General features: G+C 43.5%; 13 protein-coding genes across 13 annotated transcripts, besides 1 other annotated feature; 6 read left to right on the top strand and 7 right to left on the bottom strand.

Annotated features, from left to right (window-relative positions):
• Positions 1 to 103: 103 nt before the first annotated feature.
• On the bottom strand, positions 104 to 715 carry NHP10 (LALA0S09e06216g1_1; the record flags this gene model as incomplete). The annotated part of the gene is made up of 1 exon (XM_022770868.1): positions 104 to 715. One exon carries the CDS (start codon positions 713 to 715, stop codon positions 104 to 106), a length of 612 nt encoding a protein of 203 aa, XP_022630165.1.
• Positions 716 to 955: 240 nt separating this feature from the next.
• On the top strand, positions 956 to 2,170 carry RMD1 (LALA0S09e06194g1_1; the record flags this gene model as incomplete). Its single annotated transcript, XM_022770867.1, has 1 exon — positions 956 to 2,170. The coding sequence occupies one exon, from the start codon at positions 956 to 958 to the stop codon at positions 2,168 to 2,170; it is 1,215 nt and encodes a 404-aa protein (XP_022630164.1).
• A 198-nt stretch (positions 2,171 to 2,368) lies between these two features.
• On the bottom strand, positions 2,369 to 2,767 carry HTA2 (LALA0S09e06172g1_1; the record flags this gene model as incomplete). The annotated part of the gene is made up of 1 exon (XM_022770865.1): positions 2,369 to 2,767. One exon carries the CDS (start codon positions 2,765 to 2,767, stop codon positions 2,369 to 2,371), a length of 399 nt encoding a protein of 132 aa, XP_022630163.1.
• A 649-nt stretch (positions 2,768 to 3,416) lies between these two features.
• HTB2 (LALA0S09e06150g1_1) lies at positions 3,417 to 3,815 on the top strand (the record flags this gene model as incomplete). Its single annotated transcript, XM_022770864.1, has 1 exon — positions 3,417 to 3,815. One exon carries the CDS (start codon positions 3,417 to 3,419, stop codon positions 3,813 to 3,815), a length of 399 nt encoding a protein of 132 aa, XP_022630162.1.
• A 204-nt stretch (positions 3,816 to 4,019) lies between these two features.
• Positions 4,020 to 4,395, bottom strand: ECM15 (LALA0S09e06128g1_1; the record flags this gene model as incomplete). The annotated part of the gene is made up of 2 exons (XM_022770863.1): positions 4,020 to 4,289; positions 4,354 to 4,395. The coding sequence occupies 2 exons, from the start codon at positions 4,393 to 4,395 to the stop codon at positions 4,020 to 4,022; spliced, it is 312 nt and encodes a 103-aa protein (XP_022630161.1).
• A 631-nt stretch (positions 4,396 to 5,026) lies between these two features.
• Positions 5,027 to 5,163: a sequence feature (centromere).
• Positions 5,164 to 5,335: 172 nt separating this feature from the next.
• On the bottom strand, positions 5,336 to 7,573 carry LALA0_S09e06084g (LALA0S09e06084g1_1; the record flags this gene model as incomplete). The annotated part of the gene is made up of 1 exon (XM_022770862.1): positions 5,336 to 7,573. One exon carries the CDS (start codon positions 7,571 to 7,573, stop codon positions 5,336 to 5,338), a length of 2,238 nt encoding a protein of 745 aa, XP_022630160.1.
• Positions 7,574 to 7,879: 306 nt separating this feature from the next.
• YRB1 (LALA0S09e06062g1_1) lies at positions 7,880 to 8,494 on the top strand (the record flags this gene model as incomplete). Its single annotated transcript, XM_022770861.1, has 1 exon — positions 7,880 to 8,494. The coding sequence occupies one exon, from the start codon at positions 7,880 to 7,882 to the stop codon at positions 8,492 to 8,494; it is 615 nt and encodes a 204-aa protein (XP_022630159.1).
• A 186-nt stretch (positions 8,495 to 8,680) lies between these two features.
• On the bottom strand, positions 8,681 to 9,538 carry RER2 (LALA0S09e06040g1_1; the record flags this gene model as incomplete). Its single annotated transcript, XM_022770860.1, has 1 exon — positions 8,681 to 9,538. The coding sequence occupies one exon, from the start codon at positions 9,536 to 9,538 to the stop codon at positions 8,681 to 8,683; it is 858 nt and encodes a 285-aa protein (XP_022630158.1).
• A 116-nt stretch (positions 9,539 to 9,654) lies between these two features.
• COQ1 (LALA0S09e06018g1_1) lies at positions 9,655 to 11,064 on the top strand (the record flags this gene model as incomplete). Its single annotated transcript, XM_022770859.1, has 1 exon — positions 9,655 to 11,064. The coding sequence occupies one exon, from the start codon at positions 9,655 to 9,657 to the stop codon at positions 11,062 to 11,064; it is 1,410 nt and encodes a 469-aa protein (XP_022630157.1).
• Positions 11,065 to 11,295: 231 nt separating this feature from the next.
• GPI18 (LALA0S09e05996g1_1) lies at positions 11,296 to 12,588 on the bottom strand (the record flags this gene model as incomplete). The annotated part of the gene is made up of 1 exon (XM_022770858.1): positions 11,296 to 12,588. One exon carries the CDS (start codon positions 12,586 to 12,588, stop codon positions 11,296 to 11,298), a length of 1,293 nt encoding a protein of 430 aa, XP_022630156.1.
• Positions 12,589 to 12,814: 226 nt separating this feature from the next.
• Positions 12,815 to 13,519, top strand: LALA0_S09e05974g (LALA0S09e05974g1_1; the record flags this gene model as incomplete). The annotated part of the gene is made up of 1 exon (XM_022770857.1): positions 12,815 to 13,519. One exon carries the CDS (start codon positions 12,815 to 12,817, stop codon positions 13,517 to 13,519), a length of 705 nt encoding a protein of 234 aa, XP_022630155.1.
• A 555-nt stretch (positions 13,520 to 14,074) lies between these two features.
• IPP1 (LALA0S09e05952g1_1) lies at positions 14,075 to 14,938 on the top strand (the record flags this gene model as incomplete). Its single annotated transcript, XM_022770856.1, has 1 exon — positions 14,075 to 14,938. One exon carries the CDS (start codon positions 14,075 to 14,077, stop codon positions 14,936 to 14,938), a length of 864 nt encoding a protein of 287 aa, XP_022630154.1.
• An 80-nt stretch (positions 14,939 to 15,018) lies between these two features.
• Positions 15,019 to 15,690, bottom strand: TRP1 (LALA0S09e05930g1_1; the record flags this gene model as incomplete). Its single annotated transcript, XM_022770854.1, has 1 exon — positions 15,019 to 15,690. One exon carries the CDS (start codon positions 15,688 to 15,690, stop codon positions 15,019 to 15,021), a length of 672 nt encoding a protein of 223 aa, XP_022630153.1.
• Positions 15,691 to 15,894: the final 204 nt, after the last annotated feature.

The raw sequence follows: 15,894 nt of genomic DNA, 5'->3' as shown, positions 1-15,894 counted from the left end.
AGATACAATGCTCGCGATCCGATCTCTGCAGTCGAGAGCAGTTCTGACTATCGTTGTTTCCAACTTTTGCGCTTTTGAGAAACCTCACGTCGCGATATTCTCATCATGCAGTTGGGATGTAAGCAGAAGCGTCCGCATCTGGCTGAGTGCCGTCAGTATCGTCTTCGTCCTCCGCATCTTCCTCATCGTCATCTTCTTCCTCTTTTTTGGGCCGCTTGTCGCTTCCTGTCTTGCTCTTAGCGTAAGCCTGCATCTCCCTCTGATACCGTTCACGATCTTCGCTGTAAAGTTTATAGTAAGGCTTCCTCCCGTCTTCATCCAGCGCTTTCCACGCATCCGTTAGGGCTTTGGAAACATCGTTGGGTCCCGCATTTTGTTTCATGGATTCTTTATTCATCTCGCAGTAAAGCAAATATGCATTCGTGGGTCTTTTTGGAAGGTTTGGGTCTCGTTCTTTTCCCTTTTTCTTTTTCGTCTTGGATTTAGGTGTGTCCTCTAAGATCTGCATCCTGAAACTTTCTAAAGACGGTAACGGATCTTCATAACACAACTCGGGGTCTTTATTTATTCTGCTTTCTAGGCGCTCCAGCAGAGAACCATACTCTAACCTTAGTCTTTTAACAGCCAGTCTCGTTCGCTGAACGGCCAATCCTAGAACCTGATTACTTTCTTGAAGCTCTTCAAAGGATCGCTTGTGATCGTAGTCTTCTGACATGGCCTTTCAGGCTTCGTAACTGTATCTCACCAACTGATGAATAAAGTCAGATGCATGTACTTGTAGATTTAATGTTCTTGAAATTATTTAATTATCTGATAATTTCATGGTTTACCATATCAAATGGCCTCATCGAAACTCCAGAGTTACAGAAAGATTAAAAGAACAAAACAGCAGCACAGTGTAAAAACCCATCTGAAATCCGTCAAAGAAGTTTTCTTTGCCACCGAATGAACTACAATGTCCCACGTTGAACGACAACCGTTGTTAGCCGAGCCAGAAAGAGGTATCAGCCAACAAGGCCAAGCACCTTCGATTCGCAATAATACGAGTGGGAACTCTAAAGGTGCCCGAGTGGGCGCCCAGAGAACATCGAGAACTGCTCAGAAGCTGAAGCTTTTACCCGAAGAGCCTTTCAACAGCCAAGAGGATGAGTATTTGGACGCTACTGATCGAGACGTCTATTCTCAAGTCAATAGGATCACAGATACACCGGCTCGACGAGATGCAGAAAAACTTGGTAAGGGTCAACGACATTTACTTCCAAGAGTAAGCGGATATTGTACAGCAAGTTCTTACAACATGAGGGAGATCATACGATGGCTCAAGGACTGCAAAAAACTGCACCACACGCATCCAAAGCTTTTTGATGAGTGCTTATTCACGCCTTTTATATACACAGATTGGAGGGGTGACAAGAGGTTTGCGAATGAAGATGTCATTCGCCTAGACGACCAGGGTGGAGAAATCAACGTAAGCGACAAACAGCCGGATCTGTTTATTTTCGAGTATGGCGTTATAGTGATGTGGGGATTCACGGAGCGAGAAGAGAAAGCTTTTTTGAACGACATCGAAAAGTTCGAAAAGGAAAAACTAGCAGAGGAAGATGTGCAAATCGAGGAATTTAACTACTACATTACCCAGAGTTATCAGCCGCGAATCTACAATGATTTTATTACGCTCCGAGACGGTTCCAACTACATGATAAAGTTATCTATTTCTCACGCAATTGCTCAGAGCGTGAAAATATCGCTATTTGAGGAATTGGTCGATAATACAATCGAGGATACCCAAGACATACCGCAGCAAATCGCATCGAGCGGAAAGGTGTCCATGAGCAAAGAAGACATCATGAAAAGTATTGGAGAGCTATTCATTCTTCGCATCAATATCAACCTGCATGGATCTGTTCTCGACTCCCCTGAAATTATGTGGTCAGAGCCTCAGCTGGAACCTATCTACCACGCTACAAGGGGATACCTAGAAATTAATCAGAGAGTTGCGCTGCTGAACCAAAGGCTGGAAGTGATATCAGATTTACTGCAGATGTTGAAAGAACAGCTTGGACATTCCCACGAAGAATATTTGGAATTCATTATCATTGTATTGGTCGGCGTTGAGGTCTTAGTGTCCCTCATAAATATTGTGGTGGATCTGTTCTCAGAAGCCAAATAATGGATTTAAAAGCAAACTCGTGCGGCAATCTATCCTGATAAACCTTGATTTTATTTGAATACATGGTATAATAACTATGTACAAACGATGGAAATAACCTGACATCCAGAAATTTATAATACAAATGATTTACTACTGCTTGAGTAAAAATCAAAGACCCCGATATATATCACCTCACAGGCGATTAAATTATCAAGCTTACAATTCTTGAGAAGCTTTGTCTGGCTTGGAAGACTTCTTTGGAAGCAAGTTTTGGTGGATGTTTGGCAAAACACCACCTTGAGCGATAGTCACATTTCCAAGCAGTTTGTTCAATTCGTCATCATTTCTGATAGCCAATTGCAAATGACGAGGGATAATTCTAGTCTTCTTGTTATCTCTGGCGGCGTTACCTGCCAATTCCAAGATTTCGGCTGCCAAATATTCCAAGACAGCTGTCAAGTATACTGGAGCACCGGACCCCACTCGTTGAGCGTAGTTACCTCTTCTCAAGAGTCTGTGGACTCTACCGACTGGGAACGTCAAGCCAGCTTTGGCAGATCTAGATTGGGAAGCTTTAGCAGCAGAGCCAGCTTTACCACCTTTACCACCGGACATATTTTCCTTGTTGTTTTTGTTTAGTAAGACTATGAAAAGTTGCCCGTAAGAAACTTTGGTACCTATCTTCGGTTAATGCGCCAGGCTTTGGTGGATAATCTTTTGTCCTTATTTATATACCTTTGGTCTCTTCCTTCTAGATAACACCGATTCTCCCCATTATGCGAGAAACCGAGTACGCCCAACTACACCTCGGACCTGAGCGCTACCACACGCGAAATGGATAGACTGTGTTATTCCCGCGAAAACGCGAATATCCTGTACCGCATTTGATAATGTCCATCCACCAATGTGAATAATGTGGCACGTATACTGGCCCACGATATTCCATTCCCTGTTGGAAATTATATTAGGGACACGAAACTTAAAACTCCTCAGTATATTCTGGAACGAGTACCGGACCTGAATCTTCACGCTGTTAATCGTCTATGCCAACTCGTTACGCAGCACTTGTCGACTGCATCGCACACTGTACGCAACGGTAGGTCAAGGGCAAGGAGTCGATTGCTAAATGACTCTCCTCGTTGAAAATTTCTGTATCGTGTATAAATTGGCTTCACTTGAGACTGTACGTATTCGTTTCTAAAAAATGTTTTGGAGTTGGGGTTGAATCACGAAATCCCTACACAATCAATCAACATAAACATAAATGTCTCCAAAAGCTGAAAAGAAGCCTGCCTCTAAAGCACCAGCTGAGAAGAAGCCTGCTGCCAAGAAGACCGCTTCTTCCACTGACAGCAACAAGAAGAGAGTCAAGGTCAGAAAGGAAACCTACTCCTCTTACATTTACAAGGTGCTAAAGCAGACCCACCCTGACACTGGTATTTCCCAGAAGTCTATGTCGATTTTGAACTCTTTTGTCAACGACATCTTTGAGAGGATCGCGTCCGAAGCTTCTAAACTAGCTGCTTTTAACAAGAAATCGACCATTTCCGCCAGAGAAATTCAAACCGCTGTCAGATTGATCTTGCCAGGTGAATTGGCTAAGCACGCCGTCTCTGAAGGTACAAGAGCGGTTACCAAGTACTCTTCTTCCACTCAAGCTTAGAACAAAGTTGCTTTTAAAGCAAGAGGTTGATCAAAACGGGTTTTGATTTGTTTCAAGTGTAATATTATTTCGGGTTTTGTATATTAGATATGTTGCAAACAGTATTTTTTGACTAAAAACTTTACCTTCTTGAACTCACATAAAGGGAGTATAGATCCGGTGTTGGTATGGCAATATTTTGAAAGTAGAACTATCGAAGTTGCCCTACTTTAGCTTTTCCAAAACTGCATCCACCTTGTCTGCGGCCGTTTGGGCTTTGTCGACTCTTGTTCCTATTCTAATGTCTGTATGAACTCTAACGTAACCGAGTTCATGAGCATACTCATGAAGCTCACCAATTAGCCCCGTAACTTCATCCCACGGTCCTTCAATTGTGGTACCAGCGCTATGCAGAGTACTTTTCAGGTGGCTTTCGCGGATCTTCTTCTCGACAACAGCCACGAAATCGGAAACACTTGCAGATCCTGTTCCCAGCTACATAATCAAGGTTAGTCTTTAAAATCTAGGAACTGAAAAACAATATTAATTTCAAACTTACCGGAACCATGCACACATCGACTAGACATGGTATCTTAACCATCTTCACTATCTTTCGGTGATTGCGGGTGAAACAACAAAGTTGTTTGGCTAAACCCTAAGATGTTTGGTCAGAACGGACACCGTATTCAATGGATAATCGTGTCAAATACTCCAAAAACCTGAAAATATCAAAACAACTTACTACCAAAAAAAGACAATATTCATACATCACGTGCTTTAATGTCAGAGAGCAGATCTCACTGAGAGAGCGGATGCAATACCATGTCTTTCAAGTACATACATACCTTCCAATAATCCTTCAAATCCGTCTTACAGCAAGGACTAGAAATCATCGTCTTTCGCGGTTCCTCCGCGCTTTGCTTTTTCCAAGTAAGATTTAATGTTTTTTTATATTTTGGAAACTTTTACAAGCGTTCAGGTAACATACCTTATCATTGCCTCTCGAAACAGAGCAATTATAAATAGTTCTCATATGGTTACCCAATGAGATGAAATCTTTACTTGTCTTAAGACCAGCTTTAATAAAATCCATCAACCGCGGCTTCAATTAGAGTCCTGATAATCTTTCAGCTGGAATTGTATAACTAGTCTCACCGACAGCTATTAACAAACCCTAATAACTCCTTAAGATTTCGTGCATTTTAATTATAAAAGCACGCACTTTTATAAAAAAAACCTTTTCGGAAATACAACACAAAGGTAAAAATTACATAAATAAAGTTATAAAATTTGCAAAATCATTTTACGCATAAATAAAAACAAATTAAATAATAAGTTGAGTTAAAGCTACAAAGTTCAGTCATATGATTACCATTTTATAAAATAAAATTTGCTATGTTTTGAGTTGATATACACTCTCTAAATATCTGACATTAGATTCGATGTCCCAAGGCTGATTACATGGAAGAATGATTCATCAATTTAATATATGTATGGGCGTCTGACTCTAAAAGAAAGGACATTCAATGTCCTCCGACTGTTCAAGATAGGCCATATTGCTTCCGCTGGTCTGCTCTCAGATTTGCAAAAAATAAATCAGGGTTTATGCAAGACGCGAGAGCCCTTCTCGCTTGTGTATCCATAAACTTCAATCCTAGTACAAAGCTCGCATTGACCCAGCCGAATCCCTCTGTGGCCACTCCCTTAAAATCGGCACCTTGGTTTCCGTACTCGGCCTCCACTCTGTGAGGGTCAGTACCTTTAGTAACATCGTACTTCTCAACTACGATTCCGTTGTAGTCCACAAAAGCCTTTGTCATTAGGAAGAGCCACCTGTAGGCCAACCTTCTAGTTTCACCTTCATACTCATACTTGGTGAGCCCTTCCCATGCAAGAATTTGATGAGGCGCCCATCCAAACGGGTAATCCCACTGTCTGGTGGGTCTCTCAATTGAAACTTCTCCCCTAGATTGTTCGGTGCAGGAAACGAGACCACCAAGCATTTCTAACTTGGGTATTGCAAGACGCACCATTCTATTGGCCTGATGTTGTGTCGCTACACCGGCCCATAAAGCCCACAAAGTTGTAGCGGATTCATACGTGATTTTTTCTTTAAACTTGATATGGTAGTCATAAAAGAACCCAGTTTCCTCATCCCAGAGATATTCATTTATTCTTTCCTTCCGTTTTGCAGCTTGTTTCTGCCAATAAGAGACTTCTGTTTTCTCTCCCAACAGATCTGTAAACTCGCCACCATGGAACGTTTCAATGTGGTCTGCGATATCGACCTCGTACTTGTAAAGCAGTGAGTTTAGATCAATGGTTGCAAGGAACCCACACACACCGTCAAATCTGTAGGTTGTATCGTGTCCTGACTCCCTGACGCCTCTATCGTGTAGAAAGTATTCATCCAACTCTGGCTCCAAAACTACACCATCATTGTAAAGATCTCTGAATTCCTCTAACGTGACCTTATTTTTTTCGGCAAACGGTTTGAGAACAGCGTCGAAGTGGCCAGCCTCTGTCTCTGGTGGTATACCAAGACCGTTCGGGTGATAGCATGATAAGCCAGTGTTTTCATCCAATCTAGGAGATGCCATCCAAACTGTTTTATACTCTTTTACCGCAGCCGAAAAAGCGCGCTTTAAAAGGGAAACGGCGTCTGGATTGCTCTTTCCACCCATTTTCTCGAACACTTTGAGCGCCATGTCAGTGAGGAATGGAGGTTGCGATCTACACAAGTAGTAGCTTCTGTTTGCGTTGAGAATTTTTCCGTAGTGATCAATCTCAAAGATGAAGTGCTCAACCATCCCTCTAGCAACGTCAATTTTGCTACCCTCTAGAAGTCCAAGTGCCATCATGTAAGAATCCCAACCATACAACTCGTTGAACCTGCCACCTGGGACAGCATATGGATAGCTAAACATCGCCTCTTCACCCGTGGCAGGATCCATGTGTTTTTCCATAGCTAGGGCCAAGAGCCCAGGCCGATCATTAATAGATTTCACATATTCGGGAGTGATATCTTCGGGCAAATATTCCACATCCAGGTTCGAAGTAGGATTCATTTGGGACGCCTGGATGTAAAACTCATACTGGTCTGGACAGTTGTGGGGCACATATATCCGAGGGACCTTCGCAGCAGGAGTGTCAATTTTGCCATCCGCAGCAATTACTGCCACGTTGTATAAGTCGATCCTTCTTGTCAAAGATTTCCAAAATTGCGTCACAATGAGTCTCTCTAGTCTGTTGACCGGGTTTTCATTCAACCTCGCTTCATCAAGAACAACTTGTTTCCTTCCAAAACTTTTGGCAAGGGTTAATTCTTGTAGTAAGTTGGACAACATGTACGTGCCTTTGATGCTGAGTTTCTTATATCCATTTGAGTTCGCTGTTCCAATACGGATCGTCTTAGGTCCTGTATCCTCAATGGTGATCTGGTAGTTACGATCAGTGTCTTCGCCACTTAGCAATTGTTCTAAAGTTGCATCTACGTCTTCAATGAAGAATTTTCTTCTTCCTTTAGAGCTCAGATAGCTGTCATCCTCAGAACCGCGTCTTGTGACAGGCAGCACTGAGGTGAAATCCCTGGTTTTGAATTTCGAAGAATTACCCAACACGCTCATGGTCCTGGTCCGATTGAACCCCTTGACATGTCTCTTACTAGGATCGTTAGATGGTCCATAATAGATCTCAGCAGTGGAAAAAGGGTCGGTAAACTGATCTAGTGAGTTGGTCCGTTGATGGTGTTTAGGTACTGTCTGAGACTCATCCGCCATGTTGAACAGTTTTCCAAACCCTAGTGAAGTAAGTCCGGTCGTAACCTAATCTGTGATTCGCACTTATAGAGCAGTTTATCTTGATACTGGAAACTTGTGATGGCAGAAGGTTTCTAAGTTCGTCCAACCCCAAATATTTAAAAATTAGGGAAATAAGAGCTCTGATGTCGTACTATATGATATTAGATTTCGATAATCAATTAATGAATCCATAAGAAAATTTTTGAACTTAGCGTTCAAACTGGAGTTTTGATCCACCGGTCTTGTATAAGCTAAAAAGCTCGAAGGATATTACCACGAACAACCATGTCTGAAGAGAAGAAGATTGAAAAAACATCTGAGGTGGCTCCTCAGCCACCAACGTCTGCGGTTTTTTCCATGTTTGGAGGCAAGAAGGCTGAAAAGAAGGAGGAAGATACCAAAGATGAAAAAAGCGAGACTAAAGAGTCCAAGGACGCTGAGAAAGTCACCAAAGAGGAAGAAGAGGCTCCTGAATCACCAGATGTGCATTTTGAACCTGTTGTGACGCTAGAGAAAGTTGACGTGAAGACTTTGGAAGAAGATGAGGAAGTGCTATTCAAAGTTAGAGCCAAGCTTTTTAGATTCGACTCTGAAAACAAAGAGTGGAAGGAGAGGGGCACTGGTGACGTGAAGTTCTTGCAAAACAAGGAAACCAATAAGGTCAGATTATTGATGAGAAGAGATAAGACTTTGAAGGTCTGTGCAAACCACATCATCGCTCCAGAATACGTGCTGGCGCCAAATGTGGGCTCGGACAGGTCGTGGGTCTACACGTGTACCGCTGATGTTGCCGAAGGGGGCGCAGAAGCCTTCACTTTCGCTATCAGATTTGGAAACAAGGAGAACGCCGACAAGTTCAAGGCTGAATTTGAAAAGGCTCAAGGTGTCAACAAGAGCTAGGTTCTTTTGAAAATATAAAATGTTGCGCCATACTGGCTCAACTCCAACGCATTCTACGTAAATAATAAGCTACATTGATCTATTTCCATCCACTGCCTTTATCTTTATACGGGCTTGTGGTCGTGCGCCGAGTAGAAGTAGTAAGTCCGAGAATTGTTCAGTCGTTTTTGAAACGTATTAAAAGGTCTAAATACTCTTCTTGCCACGGTTGGTCGTTGTACCGCAATCAGCTTCTTCTTCAAAGTCTGGGTCATGTGCGCGGTAGGTTCGGTTATATGCATACTTGAGCAGGATCCACGCCATTTGGCGAGATCCAAAATCGGGCCATAGGCAATCAACGAATTCAATTACTACCCCTCTTCGGCTAACTTGCCAAAGCAAGAAATCGCTCAGGCGTGTCACGCCGCTCGTTCTGATTAACAGATCGAGGGGCGGCGACCCCGCCGTGTACAAGAAATCGTCGACCTGTTTCTCGTCGATTTCGGTAGCTTCAATCTCACCAGCCAGGGCTCTATTTACATTAGCTTTGATGCTATGCAGAAGTTCATCACGCCCTGTATAAGGAAAGCAGATATTCAACACTGCCCTTTTGTTATTCTTTGTAATTTCTTCTGCCGTTTCGACTTCGCGCATAACATCTTCAGATAGAAGGCGCCGGTCTCCTATGACCCTTATTCTGATTCCGAACTTTTCAGCCATTTCTCCGTTCTGAACAACCTGCCTAATGCCACTTCTGGCTAAATTCATCAATGAGTCTACCTCTGCTGCACTTCTTTTGTAATTCTCTATCGAAAAGGCAAAGACGGTTGCAGTTTTTACACCCGCCTCGTAGCATAGTTCAAGAGCTCGACCCATACTATGGAATCCGGCATTATGTCCTTCTTTCACCTCTACATGTTTTCGTTTAGCCCACCGCCGATTACCATCCATGATTAAACCTACATGCTGAGGAACATTATCTGAAGATCGAAGGGCGTGTGAAAATAGATTCTTGAGGAAGTTAAAAGCCTGAGGAAGCCCAGGAAAGGAGTTGGTGTCAGACATTGTGCTTCCTTAAATTTTGTTGATCAAGTAGTTCAATGAGGTCTTGTCACCATAATAAAAAAATTGAATGAACATATTAAATTCACTGAAGGGTAGAGTTGAGGAGCAGGGACACAATGCTACAGGTCCGAACTGTTTGGGGCGTTAAGAAGCGACTTTCTAATGCTGTGCGATTCAAGTCATCATTTGCCACAGCTTTGGCAACCGCTGCAAGGCTGGTAACACCTCGAAGCTTGCTTAACAACCCCGTGTCATTAGTGTCGCAAGAAATGAACACATTGGCTAAGAATATCGTGGCTTTGATGGGATCCGGCCATCCGACTTTGAACAGAGTAACTGGCTATTATTTTGAGGCCGAAGGCAAAAAGGTCAGGCCAATGCTGGTTCTTTTGATTTCCAGAGCATTAGCGGAAATTCCATTGGAGGAGCGTAATCGTATTAAAGTTGACTATACAGACGTTCCAGAAGATCCTGTTTACTCCAAACCACCGCAATCGCTGCTTTTCGAGCACCCGGCAAAGAATCTATCTCCTCTTCACATTTTGCATGGTATCAAGCCACTCAATCCGTTGACTAAAGGCCCTGAACCTTTACCTCAAGAGTTCGACAAGGAGCGGGGGATCCTGCCGAAACAGAGGAGACTAGCCGAAATTGTCGAAATGATACATACCGCATCCCTGTTGCATGACGACGTAATTGACTATTCGGACACAAGAAGAGGTCGGGCTAGTGGGAACGTGGCCTTCACAAACAAGATGGCTGTATTGGCTGGTGATTTCTTGCTTGGCAGAGCCACTGTATCTATTTCTCGTCTCCGAAACCCAGAAGTGGTCGAGCTTGTATCCAATAGCATTGCTAACCTTGTTGAAGGTGAATTCATGCAGTTGAAAAATACTGCAATTGACAACGACCTAACGACAATAGCGAATGGGAGCCAAAAGATTCCCCCGGCTTCCACAAAATTGACGAACAACGCTCATGATTATCGTGTTTCTGTCGAGGCCAATGGGCAAGCACCTCAGGCTATGGTCACCACAGCCTTTGAATATTATCTTCACAAGACTTATCTCAAAACCGCTGCTTTGATCTCTAAATCATCCAGAGCTGCTGCAATTCTCTCTGGTGCCAAGGACCCAGTTATAGAAGAATGTTATAATTTTGGGAAAAACCTGGGAATCTGTTTTCAGCTGGTAGATGACATGCTCGACTTCACCGTTTCAGCCAAAGACTTAGGAAAGCCTGCTGGAGCAGATTTGCAACTTGGAATAGCAACAGCGCCAGTACTCTATGCTTGGAAGGAAGATAGTTCTTTGGGGCCACTAATTCAGCGCAACTTTTCGCAACCTGGCGACGTAGAAAGAACGGCAGAGGCCGTTGCTACACACGATGGCGTTAGCAAGACGCGAGAATTGGCTCACGAATATAGAGATCGAGCTCTCGCAAATCTCCGAAATGCTCTACCAGAGTCGGACGCTCGTTCGGCGCTCGAATTTTTGACCAACAGTATCGTTACCAGAAGGAAGTGATAATCGTTGCAGAATACAAAATCTATAAAACTGTAAATACACATTCAACCAATAAAGACCTGAATAAGTCGATGAAACTGTTGAAATGGTAGTCAATCGCTTCCATCTACCTAAGGCGGCATTTTTTTAGCTTTCTAGCTAGTTCACGCACTGTTCCTTCACTTAGAGCTGGGACATGAAGCTTGCTCCAGTACTAACGCTCATGGTATGGAGATGACCATATCAAGCTGTTCATGCTGGAGGCAGAAAAGAGGCAAAAAGTGCAGTCTGAAGAGGAAGCCAAAAGATGGACCAAATGACGTAAAATCTGACAAGTCTGTCATCGCCTTTCAATTTCTTACCTTTCATAGATTTCAGCCGGTTGTGACGATGTGCAATATACCACAGATGAAGAGGTATGAAAGATGATATTCTGTTGATGATCTGAATATGGGCGAAAAAGATCAAAATGATCAAGAGAAATCTCGTAATAAGCACCAAAGGTTTGAGGTTTGAATAAGGATACTGATGAGAGAAGTAAATCGCAGAGAACCATAAAATAACTGCATTAGGTAAGGCGATTAAGAAGTTGGGAATGTTATTAAACGTCCAGTACCTCAAGAATCCCACATTCCAATAATGACCTTGAATGAAATTGTACAGCGACTGGCTGCTAAGTGGAAGGTCTAAAATCTTATTCGAACACCATGCCCCTCTACTAGGGCAATATATCTGGTAAGGTGCGTAATATTGGTAGTAAATGAAAAAACAGAACATGCCAAAGCCACTTAAAAGGGGCATGAATATCGCCTTACCGTAATCCCTCGATGTTAGGAGTTTGTACAGGTCAAAAATGTAGTATAGACCGAGAAGTATGCAGTTTGGTCTGACGGCAAATGCAGCTGTGAAACAGATCGTGGAGAAAAGGGTGTATATGGGCCATTTGTACCAGGTAACTACTAGGCCGCCATGGAGATCGTATTCCACAGCAATTTCACGGCTCAAAAGTCCTAAAAAACTCAGTAACGCTGAGAGAGGTTCAGAATATACTCCCAGAAAAAATCCTGACCCACTACCCGCAATGAAAAGAACCGCAGTTTTAAGCGCTAGAAGGCGGCGCTGTTGCGGCCCAAAAGTGTTTACCTTGAAAGTGCTAAGAGTGAGAAAGTAAAGCAAGATTGAGGCGCCCAGATGGAGGCAATTTTCGACTATCACGCCAGTTTTTAGGACATGATAAAAGCTCAGATCACCAAGACACGCCGCTCTTATCAGTTGACTCCATATTGGGGAGAATGCGTTTTCGTGCTCATACTCTGGCTGAAGACTTGGCTGCATGGCATTTTTCAAATAGTATACAGCGTCCCATCCTACTAACTTATTCCACAATCTAGCATTCCACCATTTATTAATTTCTTCCTGGCCAGCGAACTTCGACAAAAAGAGTGCAGTAGATGTATCAAATTGTACACAAGGGGCCAAGAAAACTATCAGATACTGAATGCTTTTGACAATTGCAAAGACGCCGATCAACTTCAGGACATTCATCGACTCATTGAACTTCAATGGTATTATATGTATTCATTTGATCATCATGAAAGAAAGCTCAACATACATTTATTGATTTCGGTGGTAGTTTCGTACGAAGCTAAGGTGAGTTGGCTACCTTAATAAATTAGGTTAGTAATTAATGCGAGGAGATGGCTAGACGCTCAGAGCTCCGGAGGTTCATTTAAACCTTGGCGAGAGAGATACTACGCCTTGTTTTGGGATAATGTATATCAACTGGTCTCGTTCTTCCCCTGATGGAGAAATGCCTCCGGCACTAGAAAGGTTGGCAGCGCGGTCGAGTAACGATGACAGTTACTGTTACGGCTTTAGTTGCGGAAACGAATGGGTGTGGGCCCGATGGGTCCTTGTCGTGTTCTTTGTGTTCGCGTTGGCCGCTTTGGGCCTAACTGCCATCAGAATAAATGGCAGACGGATGAAACTTGGGCAGCGGCCCATTATCGGCACAGCTTGGTTTACACCCCCTTCGTATCGGCAGTCCGAAAGACAATATCGGGGCTCTACTCAGGATTATGTGCCTCCCTACACGGAAACTGCAAATGAAAATGACATGGGATACTATGATAACGAGGGAAACTTCCATCTGAGCTCCAAAGTCGAAAATGCGACGCCTCCGCCACCTATGGATACGGTAGACGTTGCAGACTACCCGACGGAACCACCCTCGGCCGTCACAAGAGATGATAACATTCAAGAACGGTACTCTGCAGATTTTAGTGATGCCTTCCGGCAGTACTATCGTGGTACAGCCGTTGAGCAAACAAATGGCCGCATAGGCCGCACTTCTGATCGTCCTGGGCAATCGACGTCGAGAAGTTCCTCTACGGATATAGATCCAACTACCGCGGCTCCAATTGAACTGCAGAACGTTTCCAAAAGGCCAGAAACTGTTCAGGTTGCCCACGTTTAGCGCAAACCTGCTCGAAACCCTTTTTTCGCTTTTTATTTGATGCAGCTTTCGTGAGGTTGAAATGTAAATTGCGGATACCAAGTGGTATGCAGGCGAGACTTTTCTACTTATCTCGCAGATGCGAAGGAACTTTAATCAGTCTTTCAACGTCTTTTTCCCACCAGAGAGCACTTTTCATGATGACAGTAATTGGCCCTTGGCTAATCATGAACGGGTTTGCTGGACAACCCCATTTTAAGACTCCTAAAAATCGTGTTTTTTTATAAGGCTAAAGAAACATATTTGAGCACGGATCATCGTAGCGATCAGTGCGTTTTCGCGTTTAAACGTGTAGGATAACTCTAAAATCAAATCAGACTGGTGAGCTTATAGGTGACGAGGACAAATACCTAATATCACGTGGAGGTAGAGGCAAATCATTGAATTTTTTTGCCATGTATAAATATAAAGTGTGGGCTCGCCGAATTCAGGTCGGAGAGTTCGAGATAACTTCACTACAACTAGGTAAAACAGACTTAGTACGCTCTAAAACAGCTTCAATACCTCAATTCAAAAATGGGTTACACTGCTAGACAAATCGGTGCTAAAAATACCTTGGACTACAAAGTTTTCATCGAGAAAGACGGTCAACCAGTCTCGTCTTTCCACGACATTCCTCTATACGCTGATGAGGCCAACCAAATTTTCAACATGGTTGTTGAAATCCCACGTTGGACCAACGCCAAGCTTGAGATCAGCAAGGAGGAGACCTTGAACCCAATCATTCAGGACACCAAGAAGGGAAAGCTTAGATTCGTCAGAAACTGTTTCCCTCACCACGGCTACATCCACAACTACGGTGCTTTCCCACAGACATGGGAGGACCCAAGTTCTGTGCACCCAGAGACCAAGGCTGCTGGTGACAACGATCCTTTGGATGTTTTGGAGATTGGTGAAACCATCGGTTACACTGGGCAAGTCAAACAGGTCAAGGCTCTTGGTGTCATGGCCCTTTTGGATGAAGGTGAAACTGACTGGAAAATCATTGTTATCGATGTCAACGACCCATTGGCTGCCAAGCTAAACGACATTGAAGATGTCGAGAAGTACTTCCCAGGTCTGTTGAGAGCCACCAACGAATGGTTCAGAATCTACAAAATCCCTGACGGAAAGCCAGAAAACCAATTTGCTTTTTCGGGTGAAGCCAAGAACAAGAAGTACGCTTTGGACGTTATCAGAGAGTGCAGTGAAGCCTGGAAGAACTTGATCCAAGGTAAGGCTGCTGAGTCTAAGGACATTGAGTTGACGAACACCACTTTGTCTGGCACCTCGACTTACTCTCAAGCTGCTGCCCAAGCAGTTCCAGCCAAAGATGTCAAGGAAGATGCTCCAATTGATAAGTCCATTGACAAATGGTTCTTCATCTCTGGTTCTGCTTAACTAGTGTAGTAACTATGTCCTCAAATAAATGATCTTAACATACACCATGACGTTGATCTGTCAACAAATCTATATACACATCATTTTGAAGCTTCACTGAGAAAGAGGCGTATCTTATTGAAATCTTTAAGACCATCAGTTTCGACTCCTCCGCTGACGTCAACGCCTCGTACTCCAGTGAGCTGACTGGCCGTTTTTACGTTGTGAGGTGAAAGACCACCTGCCAAGATGAAAGTGGCGCCCGTTTCGTTGCTCCAGTCGGAAATGGCGTCCCAGTCTAACTGTTCACCGGTCCCTCCAGCTTCTGAATCGAAAAGTGGCAAACAACCGGGATTTTTTACGTGAGAAAGCTCTTCAACCAGAGAACAGTCATTCGGAAAAATGAATCTCTTGATAAGAAGCGTACCCGGAAGTGCCTTTTGGTATCTTTGCCAGTCCTCGCTACCATGAAGCTGGACGAAATCTATTCCGTAATCACTCTTGATCCTTTGTACCTCTTCAACTTCTTGGTTGCGGAAAACCCCAACTAAAAATGGACCAGCCAACCCTCTTTTTTGTCTCTCGTCGCGGGCGGCCCTGACCTTTACGGAGATTTTTTTGGCCTCGCTAGGATCAACGGTACGCTTTCGATTTGGCACGCATATTATGCCCAGCAATAGCGAATTAGCATCGATAGCTACTTGAGCTGCGTCAGCACTTTGGAGACCACATATTTTTGTGATGAACTGTGACGTATCTAGAAGGTCCGCCATAACGTATTGCCAAAAGTCTTGGAAGTTTTAAAATGTAAGAACAGGAGGCTAAATTCTAATGTAATGGAAGATACAAATTTAAAACCATATAAAGAGACAATACGCTAAAAGGCTGAATAAAGCTCGTAACCGTCTAAGTAACCGCAGCAGGGGAGGTATGACCTTCCTTGTCTTATGCGACTTTAGTGAGTGTCAGCATCATAT

The sequence above is a fragment of the Lachancea lanzarotensis genome, scaffold LALA0S09 (genome assembly GCF_000938715.1).
Source record: "Lachancea lanzarotensis genome assembly LALA0, scaffold LALA0S09, whole genome shotgun sequence".
NCBI lineage: Eukaryota > Fungi > Ascomycota > Saccharomycetes > Saccharomycetales > Saccharomycetaceae > Lachancea > Lachancea lanzarotensis.
This window is presented reverse-complemented; position numbering and strand designations above follow the sequence as displayed.